Below are 24,092 nucleotides of genomic sequence, written 5' to 3' on the forward strand. Positions count from 1 at the left end.
CATAAACTCTCCTGCTGCATTTTCCATGGGGAGATCATTATTAAAAATCAGGGAGAGAGAACTAGAACCCTGCGGCACACTCAGACTTATACATGCTGAGGCATAAGTTTGTCCATTGGCCTTTACAACCTGCCAGTGCGATCCAGCAAGTAACTGGAAATGAGTCCAATACTACAATCATCAAAATTATAACATTAGAGCTTTTGTAGGAATAGTTTATGAGACATACAATCAAAAGTCTTACTACTAAGGTCACAGAACAAGGCAGATAGATAAAGTCTGTTCTCATAACCTTTCTTGATGTTATGCACAAGTTTAAGTACAGCATGTATGGTATTTTTGTCCCGTCTAAAACCGAATTGGCACAGAAAATAAGTTTTTAGATTTAAGAAATTGTACGACCTGATTTGGAATTACTTTCTCAAAGATCTTATAAATAACAGCAAACTGGAGTTATTAAAGTGTTTTTTTACGCAAGATCGAAAAATGTGTTCGGATAATTAATTAACTTAGTCAATGGATAACAATTTCCTTTTTTGGTTGATAAAATAGCTCGTACACCTAAACCATAAATATCACAACTTTCGTTGGTTTTATATTATCTATAATTTCCCTAACATCATTAAAACTTACTTCTTCACAGCCAAGGTTATCACGGGCAATATTTGATGTTATAAGTTATAAGTAATAGTGTGTAATAAGTATATGTTATAAGTAATAGTACCATTCAACTTTAGCTTCTGTGCTGGATTGGACAAAATTGATTGCAAGCTGCAAACTTTTTTGAATCGTGCCGTGAGTTACGGCATGCGAAGTTATTACTTTTCTGTTATTTTAGGTTTGTTTTAATTTAATCTTGAGAATTATCCTGTTGTCATGTTCCGTAAATAGTGACCGTGACAAAATAAGTTTGAAGATAATAAAACAAAATATGGATAAAGGAGAGAATGCATTATATTTGCAGCATATTGCCTTGGCACTTTTGCTGTTAAAAAAATTAAGGCAATTAATATGCCAAAGCTACTCAATCCCTTCAGTCTTATTTATACATATATAGCTAAAATGATTATAGTAAGTTATTGGTGTAGTATTTAGAGAGGTTTCATCTAATGTAACCTGCTCTTTATCGGAAATGGTATTTTGGTGGATATCAGCAATTATTTCCTTTATATTATATTTTTGATGAGGAATGATGATCTGTGTAATGAGTCCTTAGACCAGGTACATATTCCAATGCGTCTGGTGGTTGTTCTCTCACTTTATTGCTTACATTTAAACATATATTATGATAAGTATATAAAAAAAATCATGATATTCCAAGTAGGCCTTACACATGCTGATTCTCCACTTCGTTTAAGCTTTTTTTCTACTGCAAGTTCCTTTCTATATTTTTCTCGTAAGGATTTGAAACGAGCTTTTACTTTAGGAACTAAAATTATAATAAAATGTAGTTTGTAAGTATTATCATGTTGTAAGATCCTGCAGCAGTTTTTCTTTTGCATAAGGGAACACATAGGAGTGAAAACTCATACATATTCACTCTGCTGATTTTCCATAATAAATCCCGTAAAGTTGTTATTGCTTATGAAATAAAATAAAAATACAAGCACACACAATCCGACAAAAAAACATAAACGAAATAATAATAAAAATCGAAATCGATGAATTACAGAATGCCTAGACTAAATATATAAATCTATTGTGAACGGCTTTTAGTACCCCGAATTTACAGTTGAAGTTGCACTTGGACCGCAGAACTAATAGAACACTTCAATTCATTAGGCCCCTGATTCCGTTTAGTAAGTCAATATTTTACATTGACTTAGTTGGATTTTTTGAAGTTTTATAGCTCGATCATTTGAAACTCGTTTTGCTTCTTTTATTGCTTTTTTATAATTTTTCTTTAAATCCTAGTACTACTCTTGCATACCTCATTCACAAAAAATCAGGTTTCTCTCATTAGCTTAAGATCATCAGAAAACCAGCCTACCTTATTTCGTTGGTCTGATCTTTTCAAGAATGTTTTCTCTGGAAATGAATGATAGAAAGAATCCTCCAGAATGGAAATAAATGTATAAAATTTATTTCCAGCACTCATTTCTCTCTTCTGGATAAAGTCCCATGAAGCGTTTTCAATTCGCATAACAAACTCATTGATACAGATACACCTCTCTGTGTACATCCTCAAAATACTCCACTGTAGGCTTGTTAGCAAAATGGAGAATAGTGTCCATGTTCTGGGATGTATTTTATAGGTATTTGCAAGCAAATAGGATAGAAAATAAAGGTCTTATTTCACCAGAAATTCCTTTTTTTATTAAGACGGCCGGTTTCGCGATTACAATCATATCATCTATATCTAGTTTTTATAATTAAGGAAGAACGTTACAAAGAAATCTATATATTATATCATATAACCTAATGGGTATACTAGATAGCGGTACCCACAGTAACTTTAAAATATTTTTTTAAAACAGCTAAACAGATGGGCATCGAAGTCTTATGGGCATTGAAGCAGGTATATCTTATTTATGAACTTTAAGAAGGCCATAAAGTTTAGGAACATTTGTGTTGTTAGCGGAAAGAAAATATCTTAATTGAGGATTTATTAAATTTGTACAAAATTTTAAGGTGTCATTCACTTTTTTGATAAATGATGGTATTGGTAACCTTGCACTCTGTTTTCGAAAATTATTTTCTTGGATAAATTGAGACGATTAACTTTTAGTGTCATAGTCATTTTTATTTAAGATAACAACACAGTTTCCTTTCTGAGCTTTTGTCAGAGTTATGTTTGAATTTTGTAATTTATTTTTTATAGATTTAATTAGTGCAGAATTGAAATCACCTTCAATTTTATTATATAATTATGCGTTTCCTCTAATTGTTAACTATACGAAGAATGATGTTGTTGTTTGTCTTGATTTTTCTTGTACATTGCCATCTTTTTCCCAAATAAAATCCTTGCTATTAATGAGCAGGATAACTAATGTAATTGTTTGTATTAAATGCGATTTTAATAAGTGCTCAAAAAGCAGATATTACAATACAATTCATTTTATGAATTTTTTCATCTGTAACCGTAACTTTTCTGTGAGAATAATTACTGATGTCAGACAAAATTTTAGGTACCGTCTGTATATTTTTTTCAATTATTTACAGTCTAACCGAAATACTTGCAATATATAATAATTGGGGTGATAAATTCGAAAAGGAACCAGGCGCCAAATAATTACTTTTTAACTTGTTAATTAGTATTTGTTCAAATGAATAGTTTTAAACTCTTCCTTAATAATCTTTAATATATGTACCAAATATTATTTAGAAATAGTTTAAAGCTTTTATTTAAACAAATAAATACTTTAAATATTTTTTTTGTAAATTAAAAATTGGGCTTGGTTCTTTTTCGGATAACACACTCCAATTATAAAAAAAATACACTAAAAAAATTACTTTTAACCCTTAAATTCAATACTTATTACACGAAATAAAGGAAAATATATTTTATTTAAAGTATAAATTACCACCTAAATAGATTCTTTATTACACTAATAAAAATAATTTTAACCCTAGGTAAGTTAAATTTACCATTTTTATAACTCAATTAACCATAAATTAAGTGTACTTTTTTATTTTTTTAAATATATTTAACACGAAATAAATATTTTAAGCACCAGTGTAAATTAAATTTAAACCAAAGTGGGTGATTAAATTTTACTTTTATTTAAATACATTTGACACTCAAAATATACTTTTAACAATACGGAAGGGGTTTTTTAAATTTTATTTTCGTTCGTTTATTAACACGCTAAATTGGGTAAAATAAATGTTTTTTTTTTTAAATAAAAACAACCACTCATCACTTTGCCAGTGGTTATTTTAACACGCACTAGTGTGGACCTATATAGACCACTTTTGCGTGTTAAAATTAACACTCGATTTTTTACAGTGTATGGTTTCAGAGGAACTGCCCTTGAGTGGTTTCGTTCCTACTTATCAAATCGTGTCCAGGCTGTCAAATTTAATGGTGGTATCTCTAAAGAACTTAATATAAATGTGGGTGTTCCGCAAGGATCAGTACTTGGTCCTTTACTTTTTCTCATTTATGTGAACGATCTGCCACAACTGCAGGTAACTGGCAAATTTACATTGTTTGGCGATGATACCACCATCCTCTGGCACGACTCTGATGTTCCTCCAATTGAGGCCAATATACGTGCAGATTTGTTAAAAATAAAAGACTGGTGTGATGCAAATTTTTTGACATTTAATGTTTCCAAAACAAATATCCTTAATTTTAAATGTAATACAAATGATATATGTTTAAATAAAGCCATCACCATGCCACCGTTCAGTAAGTTTTTGGGTCTTTCCATAGACAAGTTCCTTAAATTTGAAGACCATATTGTGAATGTATGTAGAAAAGTCTCATCAGGCTGCTACGCCCTAAGGGTTATTGCCACCAGTCTTAATTTCTCCATCGCCAGATCTACATACTTCGCGATTATCGAGACGCACCTTCGATATGGAATTTGCTTTTGGGGTTCATGTTCAAATTCACTTTTTAGTTCAGTGTTTGTACTCCAGAAAAGGGCCATTAGATATCTATGTGGGGCCAAGCCTCGTGACTCATGTCGCCCGCTTTTTGTAAGTCATAATATTTTAACCCTGTGTTGTATTTTGATTTTGGAAACAGTTTGCTTAGTTTTTAGAAAATATAAACAGGAACTCCACTTAGGAAGCCACTATATAATACGCGACAAAATTATTTGTTGAGGCTACCCATTCCTCATTTTGAACTTGTCCGTAACTCTATCATATATGGAGGTAGAAAGCTGTTTAATAAACTTCCACTAGAAATAAGACAACTTAAGACTGAAAAAAGCCTACGTACAAGGACGAAAATATTTCTTGCTAGTAGAGCGTATTATAGTTTAGGTGAATTTTTTAATGATTAGCATTTAAGTATTTTTCAAAGTTTTATATAATTTTATTTTATTTTAAATTAGTTTTTCGTTTTTATTCCTTTAATGTACAGTCTATTGGCTTTGTCTACAACTTCTATGTTTATATTGACAATAAAGCATTTTTGAGTTTGAGTTTAAGTATTAGGTGCATTTTTTATTGACTTTAACTCAGTTCTTAAAATGTTACTACACTGAGCTCTAATTTTATTTATATTATCCGCTTCTATATTCTGTAGAACCGTTTCAGTTTCCACTGTTAAAATTTCTAAATTTTGTAAGGCTTTTGAAAGGATGTTCTGGTGAAATAAGACCTTTATTTTCTACCCTATTTGCTTGCAAATACCTATAAAGTATTTGTAATTGTAGTATTTTTTTATTAAGTCATTATCATAAGGGGATTCCAAATATTGCTTCTAATTCCTTCTGCATAGTGCATACCCAAACCATCTTATGATACGATAATGTACCATAACTTCGACTATATCCTGACAATAATTTTTGATGGGTCATCTTAAAGAAGAAGATTCCCATGGTGGAATTAAAATGAAACACCCTCTGTAATTAATATCAAATATTGGAGTCCGAAAAACCCTTTTAATTACATCCCCCTTGTAAGCAAACTGCTACCGTTGATTGAATATTTAGTTACAATATACCGTGAATATACCTTTCACCAAATATTCAATCAACGCTGTGTCTAAAACCGCTTGAATGTATTTTGTAACCTCTCCGGTATTTATCGGTTGCTTGCTTGAAAATGACTAAACTAATTCAAAATTCATCTTAAAAGTCTGACGTCACATCGCGCGACGTCTGTTCTGTGTATGTGTGTGGTGAAGTGTAGTTAGTTTCATAATCAAATAGAGGCGAAAATCATCTGATTTTCTCTCAATTTTTACTGAAAAGCTTGCCAAAAAACGTGAAATTCCACCATGATTATTGCCATATAATTTATTTTCTTGCCATGATTGTGCTGCAATAACCAGGAGATTCTAATTTAGTTTCCTTAAAATCTGCTCAGGTTAGCCAAATACATTCCTTTTATTTATATTAGCCACAGTACTATAAGATGCAAAGGTGGTTTTTCCTCGAAGATCCTGAGAACAAAAACATTAGGTCAGGCAAAGGTGACCTGGAAAGTGAAAAGGCTTCTATAATGTCTTTTCAGTACACCACTCGAAATTGGTTGTTTCGTGTCAGGGTTCCCCAGTTAAAAAAAGAAGAGACAGTCTGTTTAGTAGGAGATCTTAAAGATTTAGGATCATGGATTCCAGAAAAATGTGTGACTTTGCAACAAGAAGAGGATCCAGATATTTGGTCCATTGTACTGGAAGTTCCAGATAAAAGAAAAATTGAATATAGGTTTTGCATATGTGTGATAATAGAGAGTGGTATACAAGTTATTGTAAGGAACTGGGAAACAAACCTGAAGCCTAGAGTTATAGAATATGCAGAGAAGTCTCCTACATTAGAAGATCAACCTCTTATCTATGGTTGTTATGGAGAACCTGATGATCCCTTGGAACGTTATGATAGAGGATGGCTGAGCAAGGAGACTATGGTGCAGCTTAAGCTTTGCAATAATCCACTCATCCTATGGAGACCAAAACATTTAAATCGGCAAGTATTTATTAAAGTGACTCCAGTAAATATAAGAAGTCACTCAACCAATTTGCCTATATCAATGTCAGAAGCCTTGGAAGAGTCATTGAGTGATACTCAAGATGGAGTCGAAGGTGTGAAATTTTCTTTTACAGAAGTTGCATCTTTAAATGATGATAATCTAACTTTCAAGCCTCAAAGCCAGTTTGGGACCGAGATTACCAAAGATGACATGCTAATTTTCCAAAGCACCATTCTTTTCCCACAAAATACCGCTTATTTATTTGATTTCTACATATATTCTACTAGAAGTGATGAAGGTGAACCCCCTTATCATGCAGGCTTTAGTTATTTATTGCCGACAGTATTACAATCTTCAGAAGGCAACATAATTTTACCAGTTACCAGTACAAAGCACAGGCCTCTAGGAGAGTTAAGGGTTGACTACTTAATTATTGGATCAATGCCAAACTACAAATGTGATATGAGTATTTCCTATGCCAGGCATTGGAAAAAAACTAGGTCAGGTCTCGATGTGGGGCATAGGGGTTCGGGGAGCAGTTTTAAAAATAAAATACAAAACTGTGCAGAAGTTAGGGAGAATACTATTGCTTCATTGAAGAATGCCATTGATTTTGGAGCTGATTTTGTTGAGTTTGATGTGCAGCTTAGCAAAGACCTGGTTCCCATCATTTATCATGATTTCCATGTGTGTATTTCAATGAAGAAGAAAAGGGATATTGAGGACCAAGATATGCTGGAAATACCTTTAAAGGAGCTTACTTTGGAACAGTTAAAGTTGTTAAAGGTAAATTCTTAATTTGTTTAAGACATTGATTAAGTGTGAAATGTATGAAAAGGTTCACTCTCAATCAGCCATTACTTACATTTTATCACTGAATATATTTAATGCAAGAGTTGTACCCAATTTTAAGTTAAGACAAATTTTATGTACTAAACTACTTCTATACATATTAATATTTCCAAATTAAATCAAATAGGCTTCTCAATATTTGTAATTTTGATAAGTCAGTAATTACTCCAAATCGCATTCATTATTGACAAAGCTGAAGAAAAATTAACCATTGGTACACAATGATTTAATATTCCTTCACACTAAATTCACCACCCAAAGTTTCAACCTAATTGAACTCAAAGCAGCTCTATTATCTGAAGATATCAAAATTAACACTACTCAATTTTATTCCATAAGTTATACTTTTCATCCCTGTTACACACATATAAAAGGGATGAAAAGTAAAATAATATTGGAAAATCTAGAAAATGGGAACATATCAGTATCAAATCAATAAGTCAATATACGCTTTATTGTCATAGAAGTAAATTTGTTGGCAAAGCTGTAAAAAAAGAAAATACATATACACAGACACATTTTTACAATTCTATTTAAACTGAAATGAAATGAATGAATAAACAAATTGGGTAAAATGACCTGATGCAAAAGAAGAAAGGCAAAAATCTTGATTAAAATTTAGTTATTTCATAATAGCCTTTCTCAACTAAGAGCCCTTTAACCCATTTTATAAAAAGTTTTTAGCTATTTATAGCTTTCAAATCTACTAGAAAATGATTAAAGAGTTTTTTAGCATCAGATTTTAATATTCTTTTGATTAATGAACTTGTAGGCATAGGCATCAACATCATTGGCTCGGTGACTGCTATATCATGCCTATTTGTTTTGAATCCGACAAACAGACGCCAATAGAAATAAGGAAGTAAAGGTTAAGATTTTATGACTGATAAACAGCTGCAAGACTCTCTTATACACAGACATTGAATCACTCTCTTTTGCAAGACAAAAACGCTATTAAATGAGTAATGTGTGTGGGCTCTCCAGAAATGCAAACCATATCTTAAATGGGATTCGATTAAAGAAAACTAAAAAGAATTTTAAACTAAGAATTTATTTTCAACCAAGTTGTTAAGAATTTGATTATCTGAAAAAAACACAATCTAAATTGCATCATGCGTCAAAATTGTTGCCTCATCTACAAACTGAATAAATTTCCCCAAGATTCCTTGATTGGACATGTTATTAATATAAATGAGGAATAGAACTGGTCCAAGAACTGAACACTATAGACCCCCTGTAAATACATTGGAATAGGCAACAACAACATAAGTTTGTCTTGAGTTATGTGAGCTTGTATTGTATCAGAGAAACTGTTTCCAAGATAAAAATTGAGGGTAGAGTAAATTAAAAGTCGGTTTACATGAATCTCTCAATTTTGCTTTATTCATGTATCTTAATGCTGCCTTTTGCAAAATAAATACTGTTTGAGTCAGCTGTTTTGTATAATAACCCCAAAAACGTTTTTATTCATTATTACGTTTAGAGCAAAAAAATTAGAAGATAGTTTCTTATTTCCCATTATTTTATTTTTCCAGAGCAAGTCTTTTTCTATATCTTCCAGATTGTTTTATTTTTTCAAGTACATAATTTCTGTTTTTCAGGCAACAATGTTAATTGCTGAAATAAATATAAATGTAGGCATTTATAACTTATTTAGCAACTACATTTACTTACTAACATTTACTAATATTTACTAACATTTATTTAGCAACTGCTGGAAGAGAAATTATTTTAACTGCCTGTAGTGAATAAATAATGAGTGATATATAATTTTCAATAAAGATCCATGAAAAACATCTATCTGACATTGGCTGGTAAAATATAAAAATTGCCTTCAACTGCCCAGAAGAAATTAAAAATTACTAAAGGTACCTTTTAATTGTCTTTAATGTTTATTTTGAGGCAGTTGATGATAAGTCCTAAAAGAAATATCAAATTGCTTAAAATGCCTGGAAGAATTATTTCAATTGACTGTAAAAAATAAACAATGACTAATGGTGACTAAAATTATAAGTGATTACTAAAGAAAAAATATTATTAATTTTTGCTTTAAAAGATACAAATTGAATTTAACATCTTAGGTTAGTATATGTCTCGGTATATGTATACTCTATGAATTTAAATTTTTATTGTTATTTTTAAAAACTAAAATCAAAACTTGCAATGAATATATGTATAACTATTATAATTAGAAGAGTTAAATAAACTTAACACTTAACACCTGTGGAAAATAATTAATCAACCGACACAGCTGCTGTGTTGTACTACTATTAATCATTCAATTATTTTAAATCATATATAGGTTTACCATGTAACTGAAGGAAAATCAAAAAACCCCAGATTTTTTGATGAAGACCTTGAAGATCACCAGCCTTTCCCTACCTTGCAGCAGGTACTAGAAACCTTAAACCCACATGTAGGCTTCAACATTGAAATTAAATGGACAATGAAGTTAGAGAATGGCACTTATGAACTTTACCATCCCACAGACCTGAATTTATATCTGGACACTATATTGGAAGTGGTTATGAGGTGAGGATCAGATTTTTCTGTTTTCAATAACATCCTAAGTTAATGTCATTTTGCCATTTTAGTTAGGTCATATAAGTAAAAAAAATCAGTTAATAGATCTTTGCAGTATTAAATACATTTCTTGAGTTTTTGTTCTAGATCAGTTACTACTCATTCTCCATTTGATGTGAGAGACACACCATGATATCAGAACAACTTTATTATCTCTTCTCAGGTTTGGTGGAGATAGAAGGATTATCTTCTCCTGTTTCAATCCTGACATCTGTCAGGTGCTGAGATTGAAACAGAACAAGTATCCGGTCATGTTTCTCACTGTTGGAAACAGTGAGGTTTACCCCCGGTATGCTGACCCCAGATGTTGGTCTACTAGTGCTGCCATTCGGTATGCCACTATGATTGAGATTTTGGGTATTGTGGCACATACCGAGGAACTGTTAGAGAACAATTCATTGGTAAGATTTATCCCTTTTTAAGTGTAATAGTAATTTTTAATAGCCCAATAAAGTTTATTACTTCATAAATTAATTTTATCAATCTATTGTAGCTATTTAAAGTGATGTAATCGGATTCAATGCTATTAGGTACTTTATCATATTCCATGTAACATTTGACTTAGGTATTTTATTACATAATAGAACTATTACAATCTTTATCTGGTTAAATCAAGCAAGGTTAATGAATGTGTTTATTGTTTGAAAAACTTAAATTAGTCGCCCAGTATTTGAAAATCAAAAAAACTATTATTATAGAATTATTGAGTCATTTTTTTCCAATAGGTCCAAGAAGCAAAACAAGCAAATCTAGTAATATTTTGCTGGGGAGATCAAAATGCAGACCCAGCCACCATTAAAGTACTAAAACAATTGGGTCTACACGGGGTGATTTATGATAAGATTCACGAATATTCCAGTAAAGAAGTGAAGGAGAGTGTGTTCTTGCTAGAAGCTAGAGAGTCCCAGAAAGAATTAATACAGGTAATCTTTATTTTTTTATTGATCATTCTTACTTTATAGTACCAATTAATAAATTAGCAACGGTCTGATTATTCTGCAAACAGTAAATTATTATCACCTTGATAAAATCTTACAAACATAATATTTTTAGCAATTTATTTTGCGCAGTTAAAAACTGGCAAGTATTCTGATGTGTTTGACCTTTTCAACAAACCAAAATACATATATTATAACTCATTATATTTTAGTAGAAATATGACCAATGCACGTTTGAAATGTTAAATCTTTGTTCAAACATTAATCTAAAATTAGATGGATATTATGGGGCATTAACGCATCAACGCTAAACGTTCTAATTTCGGTAGTAGTTTTCCTTTAAGAGTAAAAATACACATGTTTTAATAGTGTTATCATTAGAATTGGTGTGAATAAAACATTCACTTTTTTGAGATAAGACTTTTCAGATTCAAGGGTTTTTAACTGTTTATTTTACTTTTACAAGTTATTCAACTCTTTACTGAGAACATAACGAACATAATTAAAACAAGTAAATATTTCTTGGTCAAAGGTGAAGAGCTTAGATAAGTTGAATATGGTCCATTATATTAATTAAAAATTTACAACAATCATGATACATTATGGTAAATTGTATTAACAAAATAAATAAATAAAAATCATTTACTTATAAAACATGAATTTTTTAATAATCTTAGTAAAACAAAGTAGGCAATTTAAAACATTGTAATAAATATCAAGTGTGAGACCAGGTAAAAAGGTCAATATGTTATCGTGCTTATACAGGGTTTAAAACTTGGTACAGAACTATGGAGGCTAAAGTTAAATTTTTGTTAAAATGGATCCTTTTTTTTTGTTTACTAAACAAGGATTTTTTTTTGTAGAAATAATAGCTACACATTATAAAGAAATTAATGATTAAAATTTAACTACTTTTAACCACTGAACGATTGATTAGGACCAACATAGCAGTAGAATATGCAGGGATTAAATTTTTAAACAAAATCACACAAAAAATTAAAAAATGTTAATAAAAACAATAAACACTGAGAGAATTAGAACAAACCCCATAATTTAAATTGTAAACTAGTGTGATATAATTATTCGAAAAATTATAAAAGATAAGATAAAATATTTAATCCAATCGGTTAAATCTAATTAAATCTATAAATAACTAAGATATATTAATATAAGCCAGAGCCTAATTAAAATTCATAATAAAATAGTTATTTAACAGGTTATCAATTACATTTAAAAGAAATAAAATTATAAATAAAGCTTAAATATACTACAGGATAATATATTAAAAAAATATTAGGAACAATACAACACTAATAAGTTTAAAATATTTTTCTTTTTAATCCTCGATAAATGATGCGTTTGATAAATTGTTCTAGGTACTCAAGTATTATTTGATAAAGAGGTATATAAGTGCCTAAAAAAAATTAACTAAATAATATTCAGGTTTGAAGAGCTGTTATGCAGTTTGACAGACATCTTATTATCAGGCAAATACAAAGCAGTTTTTAACAGATTATCAGAATAAAACTGGAGTTCTCAATTGGTAAACCACAAATACAACTAAACAATAATTAATCTATTAAAAAAGAATAAAATTGGAAGAAAGTCTGTGGACATTAGGAACCATCAAACTGTTTTTGTAGATTACAAAAGGCCTCATTATTTTTGTTTTAATAAGAGAAAGAAGCACATTGGGATCAGACAAAGAGTAAAAAAAAAAACCTCTATCAACTTTAGTGAATTAATTCCTTTACACAACTTTATCAATTTCGAGAACCTTTAAAAGATCCATCTGTAAACTCTTCTGAACATGCAGCACTCTGATACCTATTTCAGCATAAAAATTATATCTAGCTTCAAATATGTGGTTGGCAAAGGAGGAAAAGTTGTTTAAAATAAAACGATTTTAATTACTTTTTATAAGTTTATTATGTTCTTAAACCTTTTAGTTTGAATTCTCCGTCCTCTTCCACCAATTAAACAGACATATATGTGGGGACATGCTCATTAAAAAATCCATCTTATCTCTTAACAGAGATCTGAATTTTATTTTGTATAGTAAATATTCCTTGCTTTTATTCACTCTTCTTTTTATTGAAAAGTTATTGTCTGCATTTAAAAGTAATTTTGTTACCAAACACAAATATACCAATTAATATCTACTTTATTATTTATATTTCTAGGGTTGCCAACGCATGCAACTTTAAGCCTTTTCTTGGTACTTTTTAAATAACTTCCAATTCCAGTTAAGTATTTTCACTATACTGGATAAAAACACTGTGTAATGCATGTTTCATGCACCAAGCGTATTACAGAAATGACTGATAATGTTTATTATTTGCTTATTAATTATAGTGGAATTTCTCTTTAACTATTTTACCAAGACTAAACATATTGTTTTTATTCATATACAGGTCATATCAGGTCTATGGGTCAGTGTGTTAACATTCTAGAAGAAAGTATTATAATATATTTTAATTTTACATTCTTATTACTTTTAAAACAGTTTGGATACCCATGGGTCTTTTATACTCCCTGCCTAAAATTTTAAGAGCATTGTAAATTTTTTCAATATTATATAAGTGTGCTAATCTCATTATGTTATAATAAGGGCTTAAATATTTCTATTATTATTTAGTGTCTATTTTATGCATGATCTTATAATAATTTTTTTTTCTGTGACATGTGAAATGTAATATGTGGTATGTAGGTACTCGTTTCCAAGTATTTATGCAATAAATCGAGCATTGCTTTGGTATTTATGATGCAATTGCTTTTCGCCATTTATGTATCGGCCATTTGCGTATTATTTACTTGTATAAACATTTTAAAAAAAAATTGTGTAATATGCTTAAAATGGGTTTTTAGCTAGAAATTATGCTTATTCGACGTTAAAGACGTATGTGTTTTATATTGATTTAAATTTACAACACTGAATTTTATTTTGCCAGAAGTTGGCATTTCCTTCTTGAGTACGATATATTATATTCAAAATTGCACTAATTCTAGAAAATATGGTAGTTCTGCTTTTGTATTCTCAATTATTGTAGAAAAACTAAGTCCAGGAGCCTTAATAATTCACGAACGCTCCATTTATAAAAACAAGTGCCATATATATATACAGGGGGCTCACAACGAGCCTAAAGTAATCTTTTTTAAATGTAATGGTATATTTTTTAAGCAATTTTAAATTCTGCACAAAATTCCATGTAACATGTAAGTACCTAACTGTACTTAAGACGGACAATGCTTACATTAGTTACCTTAAGTAGTATAAACGAACTTTAGTACTTATTGAGCAATAATTACATATTAGGATTCAAAAATAATGACCACTTTTTAAGAAATCACATATAGTTCCCTGCACTAATAATTTAATTTGCCGTTTTCTTTATCATCAAATATCATAAAAATTTGTAAATTTAAAATTGTTAAATCTTACACTCTATGAGTCAGGAAGCACAAAAAATGAAGGTGGTACTTATTAATCAAAAGGATATTTGAACAAACCTAATGGCATTTGAACCCTAAGTGTTTTAGGAAAAACCTATCTTTCAAATATACTTCATAATATTAGAACTGTGCAAAATGTTTTTTGGTGATTTTAGTCTGTATTTAGCGTATCGAAAATCTTCAAAAAGTAATCAGGTTTCTGGGTAATGGTGTCGGTGTCATTTTGTTTTAGTAGTTTAGTAGTAGTATTAGTTGACGGGTGAACATTTTTTGTGGTTAATGTGTGGCTAATGAAGAGGTAATTCAATACATAGAACTGTGTATTGCATAAAAATTAAACATCAAAAGGTAAATAAATCATTCTCAGGTATTTATTAAAAAACTCCTTAAAAATATCTAACAAAAAATAGAAACCTCTGCTTGGTATAAAAAATAGAATAAAATACTTTGGTACAAAAGAAGCTAAAACAAATAAACACTTTTGGCATGAAAAAAATACTAATGATTACTGAAAAATGAAGATTGCATCATGCTCATCGGTGAATCCATCCTCCTCGTTATCTTCATCCTCATAGCTGAAATTTAGTATTAAGTGTCTAAATTTATTATCTTCACTCAATAGTTTTAAATTATATTGAATACAAACAAGCTTGTCGGAATGGGTGGGTTTTACTCGATTGCGAAGCTTATTGAGGCTGCAGAAAAGATCTCTTAACTTGTACTTACGGCTTGTGTCTGACGTCTGACAAAGTCGCATTGGTATTTTCCATAAATGTAATGATGCTTACCACAGGAGAGGGCAGTTTAATACTTTTTTCTCTCCTGTATTAAAACACATCATTGGATAATATTGAAGTCTTGGTTTTAGAAGATGCAATACGTGGTCGTCAACCGGTTGGTTTCTAAGCAATTATATATAAGTGATAATAAGCTGATAGGTCGATAATTATCTATGTTGTTTCTATCGAACCTGTTTCACGAACTTAATAAATATACCTGGACTGCCAATTCAATGGAATGTAAATGACCACTACTGGGTGGCCGCCATTTTGCGTGATTGTGTTCTTTCGATGTTGGTCACTCTGACAAATTTCAGTGGTGCCAATTGTAGGGAAACAAAACAGTTAAAAGTTTTTGTGCTTTGGTTATGTTTACAAAAACAAAATAGAAAGTTATACTTAGTTAAGAATTTAAGATAGTTGCGTTAGATCTAAGATTTTTTTGTACTTCTTTAAGAATTTTGTTAAAATTTACGAAAGAAAGTAATCCTAACCTAAAATGAGACACAGTTTCAATTAACCTGCGATAGATGTATCCACGTATACAATATTTGATTTATTATTCTGATAAACTTGAATCTTATTAAATCCTAATCCTTAAATCTTAATACCATGAAAATGATGATCTTCATTTAAATTTTTGCTTGTGTTTACTTAACAAATTTAGTTAAAAACTCTTTTATTTTTTTTCTATTTTTACTTTATTGCCTATTCTGACTTTTTCTCCTTCTATATGTAGAGTGTTTCCACATTAATATAGGTACAACCATCTATAAAAAACAAAATCTAGATTTTATGAGGGTTTGTAATTAGCAAGGGTTTATATAGTAAAAATAAACAACTATATATTATTCTATGATAAACAACACAGACAGAGAATTCACAATAATTCGGTTTTGAGAAACAGTGAACCAAATACGTTTAAATAAGGATGCTGATACATTATCCACATATTAAATAAGAAGGAAGTTATATCGCCTGATGCAGACGATATACCCAAGCGTGTATTTTACAAATCGCCAAAAACTGGGCAATCCGCTATACTCACAATTGAAAATGTTATTTAGAATCAGTCATATCGAGTCATTGTGACGAGTCGTGATTTTAGAATCGCAGTGATGGTTTAAAAACAGTCAAACGTCAGTGTCGTCAACACATTCATTACCGTTATTTCAAATATTTTTTGTTGGCAACACTGAAAATTTTCAGAGTGACCAACATCAAAAGGACACAACGACTATAGAAATGGCGGCCACCAGGCAGCGGTTATTTTTTGGGTATAGTGGCCATATGCATTAGCAGTCCAGGTGTAATTATTAAGTTCGTGATTTTACCACTTAAGGTTTGTTCTCACAGCAGTAAGCAACTAATTTTCAACAAATAAACATGCGCAATAGAGTAAAATGCGTTCGCAGAGAAATTTCTGATCGGTGTCAAATCAAAGGTTTGATGTTCTTACACAAAATTCTGATCGTCATCTGATAGTCAGACTTGTTTTCGGAAATTGTATTTTAAATTGTTGGAATAGACTAAAAATACACATTAAGGAAATAAGTGATTTTGAATCGTCGGAAGAATCCGAGTTATTAGAATTTTCAGATTCTGACATATACTTAGAAGATTTATTTGAAGAACGGATAAAACTCAAAACTATTTAGATAAAACTCTGTCCCAGTTTAATAGAATAGAATTTCTCGACCATTTTAGAGTAAGCCCCGAAATAGCAAACAATTAAACAATTTTAAATTCTATTAATAATATACACCTATTTTAATGCTGTGTTGTAAATTTGTTTTTGTGTATTTTTATTTATTTTCCCATTTCTCACTGGCATAAAAAAGTGAGGTTATTTTTCTTGCGTTCTGTGTTTGATGACTTGCACAGAGTGTTTCAAATGGATCAGAATTTGTAATATTTTACGCATGCGCATCAAGAATGGTTTAGAAATAGTTTCAAACTTGTTAGAAATTTGCAGTGAGAACAAACCTTTAGTTGGGATTTTTCCTTCTGTTAAATATTCATTAAGCAATAACCTTACATGCTCCATCAGCGTCTCACCTTCATCTATGTCAACTGACCAGGCACAACTCTAGTAGTAGGACTGACAGAAATAAAAGGCAAAATTTAAAATAAAATTAATCACATTTTTCATTCAACTTTTCTAATGAATGTAATAAAGTATAGGATTACATTTTACTATTTTCTGAAAAAAATTGTTGTGAATATTAATATTAAGTCTTTAGTAAAATACTCCAACTAAATCGACTCTAAACTCTTTATTTACTTGGCATGCATATTATCACTTGTTAAGTTCGCTGAACACACTGCATTGCTTGATAAAGTTGCTATTTAATGCAACTGATTATTTACAAAAACTGACTTTTGTTTCTTGTCTTTCTCAGATTGTAGCAGCTGCTCACGCTGAACCCGAACTGCCTCCACCCATCACCACTCACACTCCACTCATTAAACCTCCCGAAGCCGCCACCAATCTTGACAAAATACGATTAACCCTCCCAGCCACGATCTCCACCGCCACTTCTTTAGAGAGTCTCGAGAGCAGCATCTCGGATTATGAGAAACCGCCGCTGTCCCCCACCGATAAGGAGACAAAAGTCCAAGCTTAAGTATATTTATTGTTGTTTATTGTTTTTTTTTACTGGTATGTACTAAATAGATGATATTATGCGGGTCGTCAAAAATATATTTATTACCGAAGTTTGCTGATCAATTGATTTTTCATTGGAACAAAATAATATTGTAGCTTATATTCGAAATAAATGTTAAAATATATTATAACTTTTTTACGTCTTGCTCTTTTAGGGAAAACAATTAGACAATATTGGCTAATATAGATATATAATTGTAAAAACTAATGTATTAATGTTTGTATGAAATTATGCTCACACTTTTCCTCAATTATTGATTTCGTCCTTAACCAAATTTAACAAAAAAACTATGCTACCTGAGATACAATTTAATTTTTTACAGAATGCGTAACAATAGTCAGTGGCGGCTCCTCCTTGAAGTACTTTGGTTATAAACTGAATTTACTTGTAATTAGAAACTGTAAATCGAAACTCAAGTAAAAAATAATTTCAAGTCGTTGGATAATATACAAAATTAGTAAAAAAAAAACTAAGTCTTTAAAAACAAATAATTATTTAAAATTCCTGAAATATAGTGAAAAAGAGATTTATATTTAAAACTATCCACTATGGAACTAAAAACTGCAGAAAAAAACCTAAAATACCTTTATATGTCTGGGAGATATAAAAAATTGCAACTCGCTAGAAGACATAAATAATAATTTAACATTTTCTGGAATATGTAATCATTAACGCCTAAATTAAGGTGAAAAATTACTTCAAGCTCCCGGAAGTGATTTTGGTTTTTAAATTATCTAGGGGAAGGTAGTACGACATGATCCCCTCAAGCAAAAATCTCTGTAAATTGCATATTTTTGAAGGTAAACCAACCCAAAAAAAAGAGCGATAATTACAGGTATACTTTCCTCATATGCAAAACTAGAGATTAATTGAGGTTTTATTAAAATATTTCTTTTATGATGATCATCTTACCCTTTAGTTAATAAATATTTTTATGAAGAAAAATGTTCTAAAAAACAAAAATACGCAATAGTGAAACGATCTTTATTTAGAAGTCATATACCTTACTCATGTTAAGTTTTTATTTAAGAAATTTATTCAAAAATTAACAAAATCAATAGTTAGATAACTTTAAAAATCACAAAACTTAAATAATGAGAAACAAATAATCCAGTCTTCTAACTTAGTGATTAATTTGTACCAGTTCATAATGAGATCAATGTGAATATTGTATATTCCTTTCTGAATACCTAAAAAACACTTATGAATCAACAACGAAAAATGAGTTATTCTCCCTGCTTAAATTTGTAAGTCGTCTTTTGGTAGGTTACTGCATAAATCACAAATAAATTCGTCAGTGTCATCACTCTATCCCGGCACATGCTTCATGCCCCCATTTTCCACATGTACAACATTTTATCCAACACTTACCTCGAGTGGTCACAGGAATCATGTTAGTCTAAAATAAGAAATTGTGTAAATCCAATTGAGTTATTGATATAGACTACAACCGCCCTGAGGACGCTCAGAGAAAAACAATTACAAACATTGTGGCGGGCGGCGACTATTGTTTACAATATTCGAGACTTAAAATTAAACAAAAAAATTGAGAAAAATTGCATACATATTAAAATATATAATAATTATGTACGAGATGATTCCTGGGATCACCTCGTACTTCCTTTCAACCCTAGTCCCACTCTTTCATTTAATGTTTGCTAACATAACCTACAAGCACGCGGATATTTTCACGTGGCCCATATACTAAAATTAACCAAATTAGAAAGCCACAAACACAATAGCAATTACATTTAACATTGTTCAAATAAAAGTAACACAAGCTCAAAGTCATACCTACCTAATATATCAGCCGTACACAATTTTTATTTTTTCTTGTCAAAATCGACCTATCACTCATGCCGCCTTTACGGTTTAACCGAAGCGGAGAGGTGACTAGAGCTATGTATAACCAGTAAAACCGACTTGAGGGCGTTAGTGGTTTCGGTACAATCGCATATGATCATGTTACCCCAGGGGATCAACTCGTACTACTTTCACCTATTATAGAATTAAGAACTGTAAAAGAATTTTAAAATGCCTTGAAATGGAAAAGCCTGGAACATAAACGATCCCTGTAATAAATATCAAGTCTCTGTAATACAAAGGTATCATTATCCTGGAATTCCTAGAATGCAAAGTCGCATCAAACATGGTCACACATTAAGGATTTTTTATAATTCCTGAAAGATAAAAAAAAAGTACTATAAGAGCCCAGAAAACATGAAAAATTCGAGGAGAGAAATGACTGGAAGATCTAAAAAATTACTTCAAATTTGCCAAAAGCGAGAGTTAAATACTTGAAGCCGATCTTAGGTGACCAGCTGAGCTCAAAGAAAAACTAAATATTTTATTTTTAATTTGGACATTAAATCATTTAAAGTAAAAAGCGTAAATTACTAGTAGATATATATTGTAGTTGTTTAGAAACAGTCATCTACTTATTTTCAGTTAATGTCATTAAAATTTGACAACAAACACAAAAGACCTAAGGATTGGAACCTAAGAACTTTGATTTTCAGAGTTAAAAAAATGTTGCAGTTACATTTATTTGTGTGTTATTATCAAATTGCTTCCACTGACTTTGATCTTAAGCAAACGACGAGCTGCCACTGGGACATAAACTCTGAGAGCTGCAGGAGCTGTTTTTGACAAAATGGCAGTGACATTTTTAAGGACAAAATTGTCAGTAATTCAAAATATATTATGTTGTATATGTATGTATACTACATTACACCAGTTTACCCACTATCAAATATCAAGACATTATTAAATGTATAATTAGGATAAATTCTAATTTTTATTTATAATGGGATATTTATGTATAATTTTATATATGAGAATCAAACTTACCACAGTTTTTTCAAAGGAGAGTCTTGTTTGTTCAGCTGGTTCGATTAAAAAAGTTTAAAGAGTTGGAGAGGGGTCCACTAAGACTAAAGCTTCTTTAATGCTTCTTTAATTTCTTCTAATTTATATGCCGATGTTTCAGTTTTTGTAAAGGCATCCTCAGGACACTAAATAAAAAAATTATAATGTCATAAATTAAAGAAATTCAGAGATTAGAGGGACACAAAGTCAATGGTCTCAAAAGATGAAATCTTTGACTTTGTGTCCCTCTAATCTCCGAATTTTTATTATCAAGAGGTCTCTTTGAGAAAAATGGACTACTTTTTTGAATAAATTATAGAAGTTTCAGTATTATTGGACTCTTAGCCAACAATCGTCTATACCCTCTTGATTGACTTTGACGAAAATAAAGTATTTAATTTGTTGTAAAGTGATATAGTTATTTCTGCTGGGAAATTGGCCGAATCTCTCTAAAAAACTAACACAAATATTTAGTCTCTAATCTCATGTGACAAAATAAGACACATGATAGGAAGTTACGTAAGAACAGAGTGAAGAAGAGAATCGTAGTGGAAGGGAAATATAAATCGTGTTATGAATATTTGGTCTTTAATCTGTTTTTAACCTTAAAATTGTTTAATACATGAGTTCCGAACAAAAAAAATACGAGAAAAAACATCTCAATAAAAATCGTTCTTTGCACCAATAGAATGCATTTTCTTTAACAATCCATTGCTATCTAGTCAGTCACAAAGGTCAGTGGTATACAAAAATAATGATTTAAGATGTACAGATTACCTTAACCTAATTTTTCAGCCAATATTTTATTTAAAGGCCAATAATTGAACTTTTCCTACCCGACCGTTCAGCATCTGCTAAAAACATTCCAAAAATAATTAATTGCCTTAAAAGGTGAAAACATGAAGTTTATTAAATGCTGTTCAAAATATTTTGTTGCCAATAAATTTTGTGATTTTAAAAATAGCAACAGAGCTGTTGAATCCATGTATTCATTATAACATTTTAAGTACGAACAATTACTTTTTTTTGTAGTTTTAAACAAAATTAACAAAACAAGAATTTCGGCTATTTGAGCTCAACTTACAAGACTTTCCTTTAAATTGATAAATAATTATTTGTCTTTTGTATTTATCATTTTCGGGTTCATTCTAAATAGTTTGTATAAGTAATAATACATTGGCAGGAAACTCGCGTGCACACATACACACAATTCCAAAGAGAATATTCGTTATTAAGTATAAAACGTTTTATTGTTTTCAATAGCCCATCTTCCTGATAATTCAGCATTGGGATTTATATTGTGGGCGGATGCAAAGAACAAGTAAGGGAGAACAATGAAATCACAAACATTTTAAGTGCATGTTTAAAATAAAGTTGAGAAAGTTGCCATATAGTATCGAAACGTCGCTGGCTTAACATTAGTGTTTTTTTTCATTTCCCCACAATATAAACAACAATGCAAAATTTGCACTAATTTTATTAGTCTTGTAAATTTTGTCGTTAATGTCACTATTACAGTAAATACTTTCCCTTAACTATTGAAAAGAAGAAGAAATTAGACTTAAACCTTTAACGATACTTTTGTTATATTTAGTTCAATCTAAGTCCAATAATTCTTAAATACAATAATTTATTTGAGGTGTAATAGATTTTTTATGTACCCCGGACCTCTCATCTCGTTTCTTCTTTTCAATATCCTACCTAACTTTATATACTTACCTATTTTAACTAATTTTATTTATCGTTTTTATTCCATTGAAACAATATTGTGAATTAAAAATACCAATCATTATATATTGTAGACATTACGTATTATAAATATTATTTAAAGCCTTGTCAACTTAACTGTACCACCTCTTGAATTTTTAATGTGGATTTTAGAGCAAAGCATATTTTCCTAAAAAACTTTGTATACCTACATATTCTTTATTATTTTAGAAATGTTTTCTTAGGCCAGTTTCTTCAGCTTGCTGTAACTGATACTCTTTAGATAATAAAGCATACAAGCTTTTACTTTGCCTTTACTGAAAAGCCTATTTGACGAACAAAGTTTCTTCAGAGCTGCATATTTCCTTCACCATTAATTAAATATGCCACAACTAGATCATTTAGTCTGCAGATCCATTAAAACTGAAATAATCAGAAAAATAATTTACTCAACATGAACTGGTTTCTTATAAGTTATGATGGGCATTATTAAATTCCCTTAGACATGCTTTTTGAATATTTAATTGGGGTATTTAAAAACATTGGCAGCTGTATTGGACAATTTAGTTTTAAACTTTGTTGCAATAAACCCAACGTTTAGGCACTAAATGTGTAATCTTTAGGTCAGCAATAAAATACTTGCAATTCATGACATTAGGATGTTGACTTTGAATTTATATTTTGTTGACGTTTCCACCTCCCCGTTGAGATCTTCAAAACTACATAAATTAGTTGTCTGCATTAAATACCCGTTTGTCTAAGAACGTTTTTTTTTGGTCTGAATCCAACAGTCATTTGTGCAAATAAAACAATTTTTTTTGTAGCTCTGAAGATGGTACAAAGTAATATCGAAACTGTTGGCTTTGTAGCAATTGAGTTTTACAATAAATTGTCCAAAAAAAAAACGGGTTTTTACATTGCGAGTCTATTTTCAAAATTTAACAGCAACCTGTAGAACTCCCAGAATGTGCCTGGAGCTCCCTCGCATGGTCGGTTCCTTGGAAATCTGCCGTATGAGGTGAGTTGAATTTTTATCTAATTAATTTTAAATAAAATTGTAGTATTCGATTGAGATTTTATTGTTATGTAACTTTTATAATTTAGAATTGGATAGTAGAATTATTTTATGTGATATGTAATGAAATGATGTGATTATTCGTGATATAACAATTTTAAATAAATAAATTATTAAGTAATATTGAGTTTTTATGTCATATTTTTACAATATATAATAAAAGTTTGTTAATATACTAATAATATTACCAAAGGTGTATTCATTCATTTTCCATAAAACCAGACTATAGTATAATAAACTAAAAATTAATTACGAAAAATAATCATTGGCTTTTCTCCCCAGGGAAAGGAAAATGTAATTAATTATCGAGTCAAATAGGCTTGTTGTTCTTTAAAAAATACTCATCAATTTCACCAATTAACCGATTATAATTACATATTAATTAACTTTATGCAGCAATAATTGATAAGCAGGTCATCTAATTGCTTGGCAAACCTGCATTTTATTGCCCATATTTGCTGAATGCTCGCATTAAACAAAATTAAATTTAAATAGGCGGTAGCCAAGCGCAGAGAAAAATACTAATTTTAAAATCTCTGTTTTCTTTTTTTATGTGGAATTTAATAGTAAAAACTGT

General features: G+C 30.2%; 1 protein-coding gene and 1 long non-coding RNA gene across 3 annotated transcripts; one reads left to right on the forward strand and one right to left on the reverse strand.

Moving 5' to 3' along the window:
* Nucleotides 1–5,762: 5,762 nt before the first annotated feature.
* Nucleotides 5,763–23,636, forward strand: LOC126743673 (glycerophosphocholine phosphodiesterase GPCPD1). Of its 2 annotated transcripts, XM_050450876.1 has the most exons (6): nt 5,763–7,377; nt 9,746–9,975; nt 10,190–10,427; nt 10,752–10,949; nt 13,148–13,209; nt 17,599–17,738. In XM_050450876.1, the coding sequence occupies exons 1-5, from the start codon at nt 6,037–6,039 to the stop codon at nt 13,169–13,171; spliced, it is 2,031 nt and encodes a 676-aa protein (XP_050306833.1). In that variant the 5' UTR covers nt 5,763–6,036; the 3' UTR covers nt 13,172–13,209; nt 17,599–17,738. The 2 variants fall into 2 exon arrangements, with proteins under 2 accessions (XP_050306833.1, XP_050306832.1); XM_050450875.1 differs by lacking the exon at nt 13,148–13,209 and having other exon boundaries at nt 5,764–7,377; nt 17,599–23,636.
* LOC126743674 (uncharacterized) lies at nt 14,766–15,441 on the reverse strand. Its single transcript, XR_007662955.1, has 2 exons — nt 15,144–15,441; nt 14,766–14,992 (listed from the first exon to the last, which is right to left on the reverse strand). It is a non-coding gene; the product is annotated as an uncharacterized LOC126743674 (long non-coding RNA).
* Nucleotides 23,637–24,092: the final 456 nt, after the last annotated feature.

Source organism: Anthonomus grandis, chromosome 13, assembly GCF_022605725.1.
Source record: "Anthonomus grandis grandis chromosome 13, icAntGran1.3, whole genome shotgun sequence".
NCBI classification, from domain to species: domain Eukaryota; kingdom Metazoa; phylum Arthropoda; class Insecta; order Coleoptera; family Curculionidae; genus Anthonomus; species Anthonomus grandis.

What these genes read in the sequence shown, in the direction of transcription:
- LOC126743673 (XM_050450875.1), top strand. Translation starts at nt 6,037, where the DNA reads ATGCAAAGGTGGTTTTTCCTCGAAGATCCTGAGAACAAAAACATTAGG. An exon ending in ATATTGGAAGTGGTTATGAG is followed by an intron (nt 9,976 to 10,189) that starts GTGAGGATCAGA and finishes ATCTCTTCTCAG; the next exon opens with GTTTGGTGGAGATAGAAGGA. An exon ending in CCCAGAAAGAATTAATACAG is followed by an intron (nt 10,950 to 17,598) that starts GTAATCTTTATT and finishes TGTCTTTCTCAG; the next exon opens with ATTGTAGCAGCTGCTCACGC.